The sequence below is a fragment of the Ictidomys tridecemlineatus genome, chromosome 8 (genome assembly GCF_052094955.1).
Source record: "Ictidomys tridecemlineatus isolate mIctTri1 chromosome 8, mIctTri1.hap1, whole genome shotgun sequence".
Taxonomy (NCBI): domain Eukaryota; kingdom Metazoa; phylum Chordata; class Mammalia; order Rodentia; family Sciuridae; genus Ictidomys; species Ictidomys tridecemlineatus.
Window position 1 is genome coordinate 71,298,214 of NC_135484.1, and position 18,179 is coordinate 71,316,392.

An 18,179-nucleotide genomic window follows, 5' to 3' on the forward strand; every position below is an offset into this window, starting at 1 on the left:
GATGAGACTCAGATGAGGTGAAATGGAATAATTTAGGTCCAATTAGTATAATAGGATATAGCCCCCTTTCTCCTGGGGATCATGAGAAATACAATAGATCAAGGACAGGCAGTCTTTTGAAGTAAAGAATGTCTGTTCCTCCATTTTTCCCATGCCCCCCCCCATTATGGATCAGCATCCACTAGTGGAGGGAGGGCTGGGGAAGGGGAATGGGGGGCAGGAAAGATGGTGCAATGTGATAGACATCATTACCCTAGGTACATGCAAGACTGCACGATGGTGCAACACTACATTGTGTACAACCAGAGAAATGAAAAGTTGTGCTGCAATTGTGTGCAATGGATCAAAATGCATTCTGCTTGTCGTATATACCTAATTAAAATAAGTTAAAAAATTGTAAAATACCATTCTGGGCTATGAAACTATTAGTATAATAGCTAATGCTGAAGTATAATAACTATAATTTGTTTTCTTCTTTTAAAAAAAGAATGTATCTTGTCGTAGCTTCAAAGGAGAAGCAAGGTAAGAGGCAAGAATGGTAGAAGGTTAGTCAAATAAGTGTAAATTTTAGAAAGATAATATTCAGGTGGAACATGGTCTTTGAGAGTTTAATTTGGATGAGGTTAGTAAGGCCAACAGAGGTTAAATGAGTTCTCAGGATCTCAAATATCACTTGTGGCAGAACTGCAAGAGCTAGAATCCTGGCCACTTAGGTCCTAAATGACAAAAGAATCCCACTTTCCTGAGTGTCCTAGGGGATTTTTATCCTACACAGTATTCCCTGAGAGTTTCAACTGCCTGGAAGGATGTGGATGGGGAACAGAAAACTTTAAAACTCTTCTCAGACTATGATTCAACAAAGTTATAAAGACATTCAGAAAAAAAAAATAGGGGAAGAAAAAGTACCATAGACCAAAGAAAAGCAAAAATAAATAGTAAAACTAAATTTAAAAATAACTTATAGTTTAACTTCCAGACTGTTCTTTCCTTAGCAGAAATGTGTTTTGTCTACTTGGATGAGTGACACAACACATCTTAATCAGACTTCAGGTGACAAGCAGCAGCAAGGGCAAGTTCCTTGAGTGACAAAAATCAGGCAGGATCCATGACAATTTCAGATGGGAAGAATGAGCTAATAACAAGATAATGTGTAGTGGGGCAGATAGTAATTCCTGTCCTGGGGGTAGTACCCCAGTCCTACAAGGATAGGGATACTGGGACATTCCCATAAAATAAAAATAATCAAATAATTTGGAGAGGTAATAAACTTTTAGTAATCAACTACTAGTAAAAGATTTAATAAGAGAATTCCTTTTGAGGTAATACAGTAACTGGATTTGCTTCTAGAAAGGTCCACCAGAGATTTAACTGGCTGTTAAGGATTCCATTGACTCCTATAGTATATTTGTTCCTAAGTGATAAGGCATAAGTTAATGGCTTTGCCGTCCCCTCACAGGAAGTTAAAGTGGACTGTCTTCAATGGGTTGACATATCCACAGAACAAAGCTTGGGGGTCCAATGCATGAAGAACTGTGCATGGGAGGTAAGGACTATCCTTTCCAGAAATAAGAATCAGTGACTTTTCATTAACTGTTAATATCATGTATTTTTTTTCCGTTGTGGGTATAATGAATTAAGGAACCATACTTCCATTTTTGAAATAGACCCAAGTCATAGTGTTATTATTCCTCTGGTAAGTGCTATATTCTATCAGGAAATGTTAATTTATTTTGAGTTGGAGATCTCACTATGTTGCCCAGGCTGGCCTTGAACTAACCCTGGCCTCAAGCAATCCTGCCACCTTATCTCCTGAACTGGCTGGGACTATAGGCGTGTACCATCATGCCCAGTTTAGTATTAAGAACTTTTATATCTGCATTCATATATAAATCCTGTTCTATTTACTTGGTTTGGGTATTAAGGCTGTGCTGGCTTTGTAAAACAAATCTAACTTTTCATTTTGTTTTAGGCTTGATGTTAAAATATAAAACAGAGCTGTGAGACTACTACGTGACTCTAGTAGTACCTTTTCAAAAATTCCATCTTTGATTGCATTTCCAATCTTTTCTATGTAATTAGACTAAGATGCTTCTTTTGGGGTCAATATTTTGGGATTTTTTTATTGTGATAAAATATATGTAAGTGTCCAATTCAGTGACATTAAGTATATTCATAATGTTCAACCACCACCACCACCATTCATCTCTAGAACTTTTTTCCAGATTAAATGCCTTCTCCTCCTTTCCTTATTGAAGTGGATAGAATTTCCAGAACTATATTGAATGAGACTATTAAGACCAGATATCCCTGCCTTATTCCTTGTCTTAGCAGGAAAATGTTCATATCTCACAATTATGTAGAATATTAGTTGTAGGAATTTTGTAGATACCCTTTATCATGTTGAGAAAGTTCTCAATTATTGGTTTTCTGAGAGTTCTTGTCACAAATGAGTGTTGAATTTTGTCTTAAGCTTTTCCTATGTATCTGTTAATATGATTATCTAGTCCTTCCTCAGTTATCCATGGAAGAGTGGTTCTAAGACCTTCCAAGGCTACCAAAATCCACAGATGCTCAAAACCCTTATATAAAAGGGCACAGTATTTGCATATAATCCTATCCACCCCATATTGCATACTTTTAAAAAATATTTTTGTAGATGGACACAATACCTTTGTTTTTATGCAATGCTGAGGATCTCATCCAATTTCTCAGTGATACATGCTAGGTAAGCACTGTATCACTGAGCCACAACCCCACTCCCCTACTGTACACTTTAAATCATCTCTAAGTTACTTATAACACTCAGGCATGACTATACAGTATAAACCAGTGACAGTAGCACCACGTGCTTTACGGTTAAGACAAATGGTAAAAGCCCTCCCCAACTATATCCATTGTTCAAGACAGACAAGAAGACGTCAAAACCAATGCTAGCATGTGATCACAACCCCTTGATGCAAAAATCACCAGTACCCTAATTTTAAATACATTTCTATATTAAAAGACATGCCCAGGAGGAAGACTCAACATAATTTTAGACACATTTTGACTATATGCAAAATGAAGGCATGCCACAAAATTGCAATATGATCATGAACCAATATTGCTATGAAACCTCTAAATATGCAAATTCCCAATCCACAACTATACAAATGTTGTTCACCCTTTGACTTCCTTGCTACTCTGCCTATGGGACATATTAATCCATGCAATAAATGATTCTAACCCTGTTATCCATGTTTGATTCTATCCTGCATGAGCTAAAGGACTCAGAGTCAGTGATAGTACCTAATACAATGAAAATGACATAAATAGTTACTATGCTATATTGTTTAGGAAACAATAAGAAAATCTGTATATATTCAGTACAGATGTACTTCTTTCAAGTTTTTTTTTTAAAAGTCTCTCATATAAACCTTTTTTTTGAAAAAAATAAATGAAGTATACATATGCAAGGCTTAGATTTTAAATATATTTACAGATGAGGAAAGCTTCTAGGCCTAAATAAGTTTTTCAAATATTTCTGATCTGTCTTTGGTGGAATCTGCGGATGTGGAACCTGAGGATACAGAGGCCCAAACGTATCATTTCTCTGGTTTAGCCTGTTATTATAAACCAAATGCATAGCCCCCAAATTCATGTTGAAATTCCCAACATCACCCCAGTGTGATGTTGTTTGGAGGGTCGGTCTTTGGGAGGTTAATGAGGTCATGAGGGTGGGCTCCCATGATGGGATCAGCACTCTTAAGAAAGGTAAGACAGAGAAGAGCACTTTTGCTCTCTACTAGATGAGAACACAAAGAGAAGGCAGCCATCTCTAAACCTGAGGCGTGTCCTTTCTAGGAACTGGATCTGGCACCTTGATCTTGGGACTTCCCATGCTTCACATACAAGGATCTGTACAAATGTCTATTGTTTCAGGCACACAGTTTGAGGCATTTTGTTGTAGCAGCCTGAGCTAAGACACCAGTTGAGGGGCTGAGGCTGGGGCTCAGCAGTTGAGCGCTTGCCTAGCACATGTGAGGTCCTGGGTTCGATCCCCAGCACCACGTAAAAATAAATAAGGTATTGTGTCCAACTACAACTAAAAAATATTTAAAAAGAAAAAGACACCAGTTGATATGTAGATTGTACTGGCTGCTGTTGAACAAACATTGCATACTTGAATCATGGTGTACAATTCTCTTTCTACAGTGCTCGACTCAATGGAAATAAGGGCTAAATGCAGACCAAGCACAACTCTGCCTACTCAGCCACACACCCTATCATTGGTTTATAACAACCCAAACATGCAACAGCCAACTTCCACTGGAAACAAACCAACAGGCCTGCTGAGAAAGAATTTGCAGTCTCCAAACAAGTTCCTGGCTTAATTTATTTTCTGAAACCCAAGTCATTACAACTGAAGAGAAAGGAGGAAACAACCAAGAAGGACTCAGCAGATTCACCAGGGACCACCTGGGCTGGCTCTGGGCAGAGGCCCAAGTGGGCAACTCACAACTCCTAAAGCTCCCTCTCTGGCATCTTCATTTCTAGAACATGGGTTGGGAGAACGACGCTTTGGAAGTCTAACAACATGCCGATTGCGGGCCTAGAAACCAATGATCCTCCAACACATGCTATTCAGGAAAAAAATGGATATTTAGGGAAGACTTTAAAATACTGATACCAGCTGTGCCCCAACATTGTAACATCTCATTTAGAGTGGTTAGGACCAACTAACCCTTATGACTTTGGGGAGCTTAGGAATTAGGACTTCCATGATTTGGGAAAATTTTTTACTGATATTTAGATTGTGAGTTACAAAAACACTCAGTTGTATGATTAGAGATTTTAAGTTCAAACTGCTGAAGCAATGGAATATCAACAGCACTGACAGACTGCAAGGGTGTGTGTGTGTTGGGTCGGGGGGGGGCAAGATGGCTCCCTGACCTAACACCTAGGTTCCATTGGACCTCTGGGAAACCTTCCTACCAGGCCTGTCCAGAGCTGGGGAAGAAGGGCAAGCAGAGCCACCTTCACCCCCACTTAGAACCACTATAACTAAGTCACGCCTTCCACAGAGGGCAGGAAGGCACACAGGGAAGGCCCTGTACACTCCTAAAAATTCCAGGTAGGCAGGGAAGGGGGCAGAGAGATGGCAGCTAAGACTCAGGCCAACTCCTGGATTCTACTTTAAAAGCACTTCAGCAGCCTCTCCTGAAAGGTTCAGGTCAGTTTTGAGTCTTGCTCTCCTCAGAGCGTCTCCCCAGAGGCCAAGACAGGGGTCATATCAGACCCACCGCATGAGTTCTTCTATTTCCCCTCTCAATCTGAGGGGCCATCTCTCCCTCCTCCAAAGAGCACCCTGGGCACCCAGCTACCTTCACTGGAAACACGAGTCACAGTAGTGCTTTCTAATCAACACCCTCATCATAGCAAGCTAACACTTTCAGACTATTTATTATTGACCCAGTACTTTCCTGTGCATTGTCTCAGATAAGCCACATAATATTTCACAGCATACATTTGCATTCCCATAATTCAGATTTTTATTTCTTGCTAGTAAACTTGTTTCTAGTTTGGATTGACATTTGGAATATTCCATGACATTCTTCAAAGAGCTACATAACTTCCAGATGTATAAACAATGATTAGCCCAGTGTTCCATACAGAGTGTGTCCTCAACACAGGCAAGGCTGAGACTGCAGGGGAGTACCTGCCCCATCTGCCTGGAAACTCCCCAAGCCCAGGCCACAATCCAGACCAATTAAATCGGAGCCTCTGGGCATGTGCCTGGGCCATGGGATATTTTCTAGGCATTGATATATTTTATGGCTCTCCAGGTGATCACACCCTATAGTCAGTACTGAGAAGGGCTAATGGAAAAGAAGGTCTGTGCCTCTGTCCTTGGGCTGGGAAACAGGCATCCTACTGTCCTTTGAGTCCTTTCTTCATCCTGGAGGACACGACACTGTGCACCTGGCATGGATTACCTCATTTAATCCTCACCACGAATCCCTGAGCAAGGTGTCCTTCTGCCACTTCACAGACAGGATATGAAAGGACAAGGAGGCCAATAACCTGACCAGGGATGCAGATGGCAAAAGGGATTCTAGGTAAAAATAAATTGAGAAAGTCTTTAAAATGGGTGGCAAGTTCATGGAGACAGAATGGTATTGCCAGAGGTTGGGGAGAGGACAGTAAGAAATTAGTGTCTAAGAGGTACAGGTTTCAGTACGAGAAGGAAAAAGTTTAAATTTAAACGTGGGGGTGGGGGATACATCCACATGACTGGATATTATCCCATCATAGATGACCATCCACTTGGAAGTTTTCTCTACTTCATTACCTATTCTGTTGCTCTGAGCTACTCTACAACTCTAAGTTGTAGAGCATTGATGGTGATACAAATACCTGTGTCCAGTGAAGATTCAGGGGAATATTGGTCAGCTTTACATATAATAGGCAAATTTCTGCTTTCTGAAGGCCTACATGTTTGCGATTTTTAAATTTCCCTTTGAACTAGTTGAACATCTTAATGGTTTCCTCATTAATGGGTTCAATGAAATCTTAACACATCTTCATCTTATAACTCACTCAGAATTGCCACCGTAAGTCAAATTTCCACCTTTTTTTTTTGTACCAGGGTTTGATCTCAGGGACACTGAACCACTGAGCCACATCTCTGGCTCTTTTTATTTCTCATTTTGAGATAGGCCCTAAACAATTTAGTGAGACCCTAAATTGCTGAGGCTGACTTTGAACTCATGATCCTCCTGCTTCAGCCTCCCAAGCTGCTGGAATTACAGGTGTGCTCTGCCGTACCTGGCTCCTCTGTTCTTTTTTTTGTTGTTGTTGTAGAGGAACCCACAATATCTATTAATTTTTTTAATGTGATGCTGAGGATCAAACCAGTGCCTCACATATTCTAGGCAATGAGCTACAGCCCCAGCCCCTCCCCAATTATTTTTGATGATAGACTACAAAAGCCCAAGTTTTCCCAGTTGAGATTTTCTTCCCATAGGGAATACTTTATAGGTATTATAGAACAAACAGCAGATGTTCTAGGGCTTGGGGCGTAATCTACCCTGTATGATGCCCTGAGTCTAATACCCAGCACCGAAGGAGAGGAAAAAATAAAAATAAAAGCAGATGCTCTGTTTGGTCTGACATGTAACTATATGCCCTCAACGCCCTGTTTGTTTCAAATAGAGTACAACTGCTCCGTGGAGCACATGGATCCACTAGCCTGGAGCAGAATTGGGGGCTGTGTCAGCCCTGTGCAGGCTCTAGCCCTCCTGCCAAGGACACACTGGGACACTTGGGTGTCAGATCAAAAGTCTCCCACTGTCAAGGGTGAGAACCCTCCACCCACTTGTGAATGGAGAGCAAGAAAGGGGAGAAGAGAGATGGGTTTTCCTTCCATTAGCCACTTCCCTGCTCTTCTAATTCCCAGGCAGCTGGCCGCAGAAACAACCCAGAGAAAATCCTATGGAACTCATGCTGAAATGAAGGGAGCAAAGGCCCAACAGAGGTCAAATCAGTTACAGCAGAGAGCTCCCAGAGAGAAAGCTAGAAAGGTAAGATGAGTTCAAATGAAGGAGAAGAGGGAGGAGGGAGCTGTCAAGAAGAGAGCCAGTGTTCCCTTGGGCCAGTGTCTGACGGGTCTCTCACACATTGCTGATGGAGTGTAAATTGGCACCACCCCTTTTTAGAGTGATTTGGCTATAGCTATCAAAATTACAAGGGCACATACACTCTCCCCCAGCAGTGCTACTTAGAGAAATCAAACATCATCACACTGTGCAAAGAGACACCAGAAAAAAGTTGCTGCAGTGTAATTTGTAAAAGCAGAAGATGAACACAACCTAACTGTCCATCAATAGAGGATTGGATACATCAATTATGGTTCATCCATGTATCATTTATACATCATTAAATAAAGAAAAGTGAAGAAAGGTATGTATCGTATTCCACAATTTGTATAAAAAGAGGGAAACAGTCGAGTGTGGTGGCACACGCCTGTAATCCCAGCAACTCAGAAAGCTGAGGCAGGAAGATTGCAATTTTGAGATCAGCCTCAGAAACTTAGCAAGATTCTGTCTCAAAATAAAAAATAAAAATAAAAGAGGTTTGAGATGTAGCTCAGTGAAAAGCACCCCGGGTTCAATCTCCAGTACAAAGAAAGAAAAAAAAAAAGTAGGGAAACATCTCAAAGAAACAGGCAACAGGTTACCTTCCAGGTGGGAAACCCTGGTGAGGAGACAGCATGGGAGAAAGATTAGTAAAGCTTTGTAACTGCTTATTAAATCATTACTAGGTATTTTTAAGAAATTATATATTTTAATAAATTAGTGCATAGAGTCCTCTGGAAAAAGCACATGACCTACAGCACATTCTCCAGTGAAAGTTTTCACCTGACCAGCAACCTTCTATGTTGTGAGCCATCCATGGGCTGCGTGTAGTCCACCATGCACCGAGCCTATTGAATAGGAACATCTGGTGTCTGGGAATGACCAGTGGACACTCCTTCTGGTTAACTGCCCTGACACATTATGAATTCATATTCGGTTCTGCCAAAGGATCCACACAGCAGAGATGGGGTGACCTGCCAAGATGCCAATCAACCTGCTGACTTCAAGACAGCATGAAGCAAGAATCCACCCCTGAAATCTCATCCCTGCCTTTGATGAACCCCCTTAAATAAACTGCTGGAGCCATTTTGCCTTGTCTAGTTCCAGCTCCTGTGTGGACTAAACCTACCAGGGCTCCGTTTTTGAAAATATATTTGATTCTTTGTCTTTTGTTCTTCACTAGTTATTCTAGACTTTAATTTCTCAGGTGCCTTACACCCTCCTTGGCAGGAAGAAGAACCCTCCAATGAGACGCTGGCCATCACCCCCTATACAAGTAAGCATCTATTTTCTCCCCCACCTACCTCCTGGGAACTGTGAGCTTAACAGAAATGACTATACAACAGGCTGGCAAACCCAAGTTCTGACCCACACCTTTGCAGTAAGTCTTACTATTAAACACAAACCCACAATTTGAAGTAGACCGGGTCCCCAACTGAATGAAAATGGTGCCTTTCTACTAGAGTGGGCAATGCATTTCTGTCTGCCTGGGGCTATCTGTTTATGCATACTGGAAAGCACAATTATTAGTAGAAACCTGTATTGGTCAGCTTTCTGTTACAGCAACAAATATCTAACTTGTAAAGAGGAAAGGTTTGGCTCATGGCTGAAGAGCTCCTTCTGGTCTGTGTTGGGGTGAGCCTATGGTTTTTAGGCCTCTGGTGGAAAGGCAACACATATGGAGCAATACCTGGTGGAGCAAAACCAATTGCCCCATGGACAGAGAGCAAAAGAGGAAGTCCAGGTGGGGACTCATCATTCTCTCCAAGGGCATGCCCTTCACTGATCTGAAGAATGCCCACTAAGCCCTGCCTCTTAATGATTCCACCTCCAGCATCCAGGGGAGACCAAACCTATACCACACAGGCCTTTGAGGGACAGTCACCTAAAATTCCTTCATTATTAAAGGTGTTATTGTTTTGGATAAATATAATAACCCCACCTACACCCAACTGGGTGTTTCCCAAACATTTTCAAACTTTCATTCAGATAATGAAACTCAGATTCTATGCTTCTAAAAGCCCTGACCCAACCATCTCCAAGATGTGTCTTTCAGACAGTGTCCTACCCAAGCCCTGGCTCTTCACCCAGAGGATCCATTGAACTTTATTCCTAAAAGCTCTTGATGGGCCACACTCATTTACCTCCTATCTAGAGGAAATCATTAACATATCAATGACTATGCCTTTTGTCCCAGGAATTCTCTTTCTAGGCCTTTACCTAACAGATCTTCTCCTAAATCTGAAAGACACCTAGCATCCTCTATGATAGCAAAGAATGCAAAATTTGTAGACAACCTAAATGCTCATAAGGAGGTGACTGAATAAAATCCACAGTTTATCCACACAATGGGAGATTGGAGCCATTATAGCTGACAATTCGATCTATGTTCAATGATAGGGTAAATCTTAGATATGCCATTGTGGAGAGCAGGCTGTGAAAAACATGGAAACTAGTAAGCAGTTCTGTCAAAAATTTAAAAATTGAACTACCACACTATCCATCAATTCCACTTCTGGGTGCATATCCAGAAGAAATGAAAGCAAAGACCTGAACACTCATTTACACTCAGTTTATACAGCACAATTCCCAACAGTCAAGAGGTGGAAGCAACCCAAGTGTCCATTGATTCTGGAAAGGATAAACAAGATGTGATATTCACATAACACGAAATATTAATCAGCCTTAGTAAGGAATGATACCCTAAACATGCTATATTACCACGCATGGTGCTAAGTGAAATAAGTCAGTCACAAGGGGATGATTATGGTAGGATTCCACACATCCTGAGGTACCCAGAGTACTCAAATTCAGGAAGATAGGAAGTAGAATGGTGGGTTCCAGGTATCAAGATGGGGAAATAAGGAGTTAGTGTTTAATGAGTACAGAGTTTGTTTGGAAAGATGAAAAAAATTCTGGAGACAGATGGTGACAAGTTGTACAACAATATGATTGTACTCAATGACCCTGAATTGTAAACTTAAATTAAGATGGGCTAAGATGGGCAGCACAGGCTTGAAATCCCAGCAACTTGAGAGGCTGAGGCAGGAGGATCATAAGTTTGAGGCCAGCCTTAGCAACTTAGCTAAGGGCTGGGGATGTAGCTCAGTGACAAAGGACCCAGGGTTCAATCCTCAGTAGCAACAACAAAAAACCCCACAAAGGGCTGGGGGATAGGAATGGGGATTGATAGCAAGTGGCTATGAAGTTTCTTACTGGGGTGATAGAAAAGTTCTAAAATTAGAACGTGGTTGAATTGGTCTTCCCATGCTGCCAACAACAGAAATTTCTCATAGTTCTGGAGGCTGAGAAGTGCAAGATCAGGGTGCCAGCATGTGGGTTTTGGTGAGCTCTCTTCCTAGCTTGCTGATGGCCCCCCATCTCAGTGTCCTCACATGGCAGGGAGGAAGAATAAGCTCTCTGGTATCTCTATTTATAAGGACCCTTATCTACCAATCATAGGGACCCATGCTCATGACCTCATCAAAATCTAATTACCTCCCAAAGGGCCCGACTCCAAATTCCACCACATCAGGGACCAGGGTTTCAACATATGAAAGCTGGGGGGCAATTCAGTCTGCAGCAGTGGTGATGGTTGCACAATTCTGTAAATACACCAGAAATTACTGAATTGTACAATTAATAATGGGTGAGCTTCTCAGCCTGTAAAGTACACCTCAGTAAAGCTGTTTGTTTCCATTGTTGCAGCTCTGTCAATTTAGGAGAGGCTCATGATGTCACTTCCTCACTTAATGGAAGGAAAACAAATGGCCTATTAAAATCACCTTCAGGACACCAAGTCCTGACTCAGTACAGTGGTCCAGAGGTAGCACAGAAATAAGCTTAAGCTCTCATTGTTGTCGTCTTATGAAGTTTATGTTAAAAAGTTGCAGATGCCAGCCAGGCATGGTGGTGCACACCTGTAATCCCAGCAGCTTGGGAGGCTGAGAGGGGAGGATCACGAGTTCAAAAACAGCCTCAGCAATTTAGCAAGGCTCTAAGCAACTCAGTGAGATCCTACAACATATAAAAGGATCTATCTCAATACAACATATAAAAGGGTTGGGGATGTGGTTAAGCAACCCTGGGTTCAATGCCCAGTACCAAAAAAAAAAAAACAAAAAACAAAAAACAAACAAAAAAAAACTTGCAGACTATGTACTTTAATTATTGCTATCATTACTAGCTTTTCAGGGTTGTTATATTATACCTGTTTTACAATTGCAGAAACTGAAGCTCAAAAAAGCTAAGCAACTTGCACAATCAGCAAACAGAGCAGAAATAAAACCTGTGAGCACATGCTGTAACTACAGAGTTCATATACTCTCTTGTTTGTGATTGCCTGGGTCTTGAAGAACACTATGGGCAGATTACAAGAAGCCAGGGTTCAAGCTCACTCCATATTCAGTTATAAACAATTTATTTCTGTGCATCCCACTGTTAGGCTCCATAGGTGACCTACAAGCAGCTCAAGATCCTTTTTTTTTTTTTTTTTTTTAAGAAACCTGTATGCAATACAGAGAATATATATGAGTAACTGAAAATGTGAGCTGGCCAATCTCTAGATGTTAACAGATGATACTGTTTGAAAATTAAACTCCTTTTCCATCTCTACAGCTCTCTGGGGTGGCCTGGAGGGTGGGCTTAGCAGCCTGACTCCATGGGCAAATTTGCATTTTTGCCTGGGGAAATTACTCAAATCCCTTTGTGCCTCAGTTTCCTCATTTCCACAGTGGTGGTGAGGAGAGAACCTCCACTAGAGGGCTGTATGCTACAAGCTAGGTAAGTGCTCACTGTTGGTGATCCTCCACAGGTATATTTGAACTTGACATCTAACTGCACAGGACTGCCTTTTCTTGGCCTTGCTACAAAACTGCCTTTGACCAGTATGTTCTCTTGTCTGCCATGGCATCATCTGTTGGTGAGGGGAAAGCAATGTCCTCCATAGTTTGCTATTCATTTTTCATTGACTCATAAAAATCAAAACCCATAGAGGTGGTGGTGGTCATTTGGTCCAGGCTGTCACTGTGTACACAGGGACAGTGAGACTGTGCGGTGGGGATTTTCCCAACCACTAGCTGGCCTTAGGAGGCTTGTTTAATGTGATTATCACACACTCTGCCCAGTGAGCTTTTGTGTCCCAGCTACTCCCAAGAGATCTCTTGACCGTTTGACTAAAATAAGTAGGTAAGAAAAAAAGACATGCTATGATTTTAAAGACTGTCAAATGCTAATTACAAGTTATTTCATTTGAAAGATGGCAATGAAAGCATTCGTAATACCCCTCCTTTCTCCCCCAAACCTGTCACTGGACCGAAAGCCAGTTCTTTTGAAAGCAGTGAATCAAAAACAACAGTTTTATGGACAATGGTTAAGAGGTAGGCTAGTTCCCAGGGAATGGTTGCAGCGTTTTCCTCTTGTTACCTTGGTAACCGCTACCTTGGCGCCCTTGTTGATGAGCTGAACCACATTCTCTGCTTGGCCTTTGTACGCAGCTATGAGAAGGCGTTCTGAAAGCGCAGCGACCGCATCCTGCTGGCTCATGAATTAGGAGAGAAAGAGGTTTTCGGCAATATGGTGGACAAGTTCCTTTGGCTCAACACGAAGCCACTGGCCTGGGCTGGCATCCACGGGTAGAGATGTTCACAATCATTAGAAGGTGCCTTCTGTTTTATTTTTTTTTTTTTACTATGCCATCTTCAGGACCTAGGGATTATAAAACAAAGCTGTAATCAGTGTCATCTGACACACAAGTACCCAAGCAACCATGCCTCTTCTCTGACTTAAGGGCATTCTGCTGGTTGCACACTGCAGGGAAGGAAGCCAAAGGGAGACAGGATGTGCAGCAGCACACTCTCCACGGCAAAACCCCTGAAGGGAGTTTCTAAGGGGAAGGCAGAATGTGCTAAGCCCCCTTCTCTTTCTCCCACTTCAGCAATATTCTCCAGAGAAGAATAACCAGGACTTTAAGGATGGCTCTGCATTTTTGTCCTGGGTAGAAGAGACCTAATATAATCTCCCAGACACCAGCTGGTTTACACACCCACCTCCAGCAGATAATCATACTGTGCATCTTTACCAACAAGATTCCAGGTTTTTTGGGTACACCGCAGCTGGTCTGCTGATTCACAAAGGCAGGCTGAGGCTGGTGGACTACACCTCCCAGAGTGACAGATGGGCTCTCTCCCTGGGGTTTTCTCGCTGCACTCATTGCAATTGTCTCCCTTTACCCCGTTCTTACTGTAACAGTACAGTCTCCTGAGTTCTGGAACAGATGGAGAGCTGGGCACAGGCTCCGCTGACTCCCAGTTCCAGATTGCCAAAACAATCCACCTTGGGACCCACATGGATGCTAAACCTGACAGCAGCTCTGTCTATTCAGGAGAGGCTCATGGAGTTGCTTCTTCACTTAATGGAAAGAAAACAAATGGCCCACTAAAGTCACCTACAGGACACTAAGTCCCGACTCTGGGCAGTGGTCCAGAGGTAGCAACCAGAAGTAAACTTAAGCTCTTCTTTCCACCCAATGACCAAAATGAACAGGATTTAAAAGACTGACTTTTCTCAGTAACCCCAGTCACCATTAGACCAAACCCAAGCCACTGACAATTATTTCAAAGGAGAAGAGTTCTTTGGGCAAAAGAAGGGATGCTTAGAGGTCTAACCCACTCCTGCTAGGAGAACAAGTAAGGGCTTCTTTGTTTTTTAAACCACTTATTAAAACATAAACATATACATATACAAATGGAAATAAAGTGCTGTATCCAAAAAATACCATTCTTCAACCCAGAACACCACACCTTCTAATTCTAAAGGTCAAGAAGAATACCAGCATATTTTTACAATTGCTTCCAGCAAACTTAATAATTCTTTCAGGCTATAGAGATTAAGGCCATTTACCCTGATGTGGCTTGGAAAGGTCTTGGCCATATTGGGCTCAAGCAGTCATCTGGTCAACCACTCTGGGAGACTGGGGTTAAGGGCCCACACAGAGAACAGACATAGGACATCTCTCTGTCAGGACTATGGTGGGTTTTACAAATGGCATTTTATTACAGAAAGTGTTAGCCAAAAATAAATACTGTAACTTTGAAAGATAATTGTTATACCCACAAAGCAATTTGTGCATCATTACATTTTCTTATCGTTTTTTCATCTCTAACCCAAAATGCAGGCAAAGGATAGCAAGGAGAGGAAAATAGAAGGAATATGGAAAACCCATCCTTCTCCTCAGACTCATTAGAAGCATGACAAATGTGAAGGTGACATCCAAAGCAGGGATGCCTCGAGTAGCTACAGTCACAGATCCTTGGGATGCATCAGAAATATTTCTGAACACAAAGGCCAATGAAAAAATAAAGTTAAGACTCAAAAACACAGAGATGGAGCAAGAAATTCCATTGAAAGTTTCTATAGCCACACTGTTTGGGCTTTATGCTTTCTAAATTGTCATAGTATTTGGAACTGATCTGTGTTTATCAACACAAGTACAACATCTTTTTATTTAAACCAATTATACTAAGTTTCTGCTCTGCTTACCCAAATATTGCAAAAATCACTCCAGGCCCCAATGCAAGGAAAATACACAACATTAGACATGGGTTCCTAAATGATCTCCTTTCTCAGCCATTCTCTCCTTCATTCTACCCATTTGTTATCTCTGTACACTTGACCTTACCCCCCCCATTCCATTCCAGAACCTTTTATGCAATGGTATTTAAGTCCAATGGCTCAGTTTATACAAAAATTATGCCTAAAATTCTACTCCGTAGCTTAGCTCTTAAGGTTACAGACCTTGGCGGCAATCTTAGCCGAGGTCACACCAGCAGCATTGCTCAGTCTCCTCAGTAAGGGACACAAGGTCCAACTGGCTTCAGGTGAATTGATGGCCACGCCACTTCTACCCTCCTGTGTCATGCAACAAATTCAGCCTCTTGGCCTGCGTAAGAACTTCTGGCTGAGTGAACCTTGTTTAGACGATTGCCATTTAAATGTCCAACCCATCTATTTTTTATTTCTTAGTTATAGTTGGACATAATTCCTTTATTTCACTTATTTTTATGTGGTGCCGAGGATTGAACTCAGGGTCTCGCATGTGAGGTGAGTGCTCTACCACTAAGCCCCAGCCCTCATTATTTTTCTAGAAAAACACTACAGTGTTGAGAAAATTTTGGCCAGAAATGTCATTTTGTTTTTTGCTTTTCAGTTACATCTATTTAAGAATGCTCTTTACACCTCTGTCCCACCACCACCACCACCAATATACCCATAGAACAGCTTGCAGGAGAGGTGGGCTGGGAAGAAAGATAATCTGGATACTCCCCAACCCCCATCAGAGTTGCACAGAAAACTGCCTGCAAAATGAGGAACCAAATGCCAGATTCCAATCCCTAGTCTGCTAACAGCAGTACTTGGACATCTTGAGCTCATTCCCAATTTAAGTACAGTAACAGCTTCACTGCTAGGACCTCCAGCATTTGCCTATAGGTGCTTCACACACAGGGTAGATATGAAGAGATCGTAGCAGCCGAGTCTTCTCTGCTTCCCATCTCCTCCTGCACCCTCACTTGGAGAAGATATTCTGCTTCTCATCTGATGCCTGGAAATCAGCAGGTCAGGCAGGACAGAGCCAGGTGAGGGCCAAGGGGTAAGAGGGTATGGACAACCCCCTACAGTGTAATGAAAGTGGCAACCAGCCTGCAGTTAATGAGTTAACTCCACTGCCAACCTGTTGGGCCTGGCGGTAGCAACCCCATTCCCTCATTAAATCTGAGCTTCCTCTTCCAAATAGATAGCTACCATCCGAGACATTTTCCACTCCTGACAGTGAGGAATTTCTTCTGCCCCAAGCCTATCAATGACATCCCTCTTTGTCACAATGCTCATTTTTACCGTGTTCTGGAGGAAAAACCTTAAGTGCAAGCATGCTGCCCATTTTTAACCAGAAAAGAAATAAATGAGTGTAAGTATGTAATAAGCACCCCAAATCCAGAAAGGAATTCAGCCTCCTAAGACAGACTACCCTCTTCCCAGCCCGTTGCCCATCACTGTTTTCCAATTTGCCAATTCCTTTGTCTCTTATCACAAATGCCAGAGGGTCAAACAGCTGCTTGGTCTGTGATGTGATAGGTTTTCTTTACACAGCAAAAGTCTAAGGTTTGCTTTTGCCGTTTTCTTGCAGATTTATAATAATGTTGCCTGGTGCTAATATCTCAAAGCCACTACATTCAAGTCTCCTGACAGGCAAAATATTCTAGGAGGAGACCTTCAAAAAAAAGTCCCAAACAGGCATTATGCACAAACCGTCCGGAGACGGCCCCCAGACCCCCAGAGCCCTGTGGTCAGGCAGCGCCACCAGTCATAATAATTAGCTTTGCTCTCATTGCTCCAAATCCTGCGTTGAAGAGATCGTACTCACAACCGGGGGTCTGTCCTCCCTGTTGTACATCATGTTCTGTTTCTGGAAAACTGCGGTCAATTCTTTGCTGGCGAGATCATTCACTTCCTAGGGCCGTCACTCCCAGTGGGTCTGCAGTGATTTACCACACAACGCTTGCAGCCCTTTTTTTCCCCTTTAGTCTCCTCTGCCGACGCTGGCCACACTACATCTAAAGGCTTATTAAGACATCCATTCAGCTCGCAAGGTTTTGTGGTTTGCCAGCCTGATCATCACTGCTTCTGAAAGTGTTGGGTCTTCAGATTTTGTTGGGCTGCTTCCTCCTGCCGGCAGAGGACCTGTAACACTGCCTGGATCAAAGAGCCAGGCAAAGATTCACAGATCAGCAGAACGTTTCTGAATGATGCTCCGATGACGAAGAAACGAAGTTTGTGTTCTTTGAGCAGTAATGCAAGAAAGGAGAGAACATGCAGGAAGGGCCAAAATCTGTAACAAACCGTCTTCATAATAACAAAACGTCTTCCCTTGTGGGCTCCCAGGCAGGGAAGCTCTGCATAGTGACTGGGCATAGTGACTCTGGCTGAGCAGCCATCCCTGGTGCTTGCAAATCCAGTTTGCCTTACAAACTCTCCTCCACAGTCTCCATGGTGAAGGGGGAAGGGAGAAAATGAACCCTTCAGAAGCTTTTACAAGTGCTGCAGGTGGCACACGGCAGGTGTGCCCTTGCAGCCCACTTGTTGAAGAAACAAACTTCCCACCTGGAGGAATCATAGGAAGGAAGAAGGCTTTTGTTTTGGCTTGAGTCAGCATCCCACATTTCCCCCTATTTTTTCTAAAGATAGAACCATTGGCCCAGAGATGGGAAAATTATTGTCAACATAAACCTTCTGACCTGTTATCCCCCTGAGGCTAAGAGCTCCTGTGGGCAATAGACTAGGATTCTGCTTTGGCTATTCTTTGGCTTATACCAAGGACAAAACAGGCTGGGACTCTGGCCAGTGCATTGCAGAGAAGATGAATTCCAATAGGGAAATAAATTGCCAATAAAATAATAAAAGCTTTTTCTCCCACCTTTTTCTGGTACTGAGGATTGGACCCAGGAGTGTTGAACCACTGAGCTACACCACCAGTCCCTTTTTTATTTTGAAACAGTTTCACCAAGTTGT

The 18,179-nt window shown here is 42.4% G+C and overlaps 1 protein-coding gene across 6 annotated transcripts in view; it reads right to left on the reverse strand.

Annotated features, from left to right (window-relative positions):
* Ankrd6 (ankyrin repeat domain 6) overlaps nucleotides 1–18,179 on the reverse strand; it is a 190,801-nt gene that overhangs the window by 38,607 nt on the left and 134,015 nt on the right. For 5 of the 6 annotated variants that reach the window (XM_078019618.1, XM_078019615.1, XM_040283091.2 and 2 more), the window contains exon 2: nucleotides 13,041–13,322. In XM_078019618.1, coding sequence (XP_077875744.1) covers nucleotides 13,041–13,160 — 120 coding nt within the window. In that variant the 5' untranslated portion in view covers nucleotides 13,161–13,322. Of the gene's footprint in view, nucleotides 1–13,040; nucleotides 13,323–17,034; nucleotides 17,588–18,179 lie in introns of those variants that run through there. The other variant, XM_005324702.5, reaches the window with a different exon arrangement.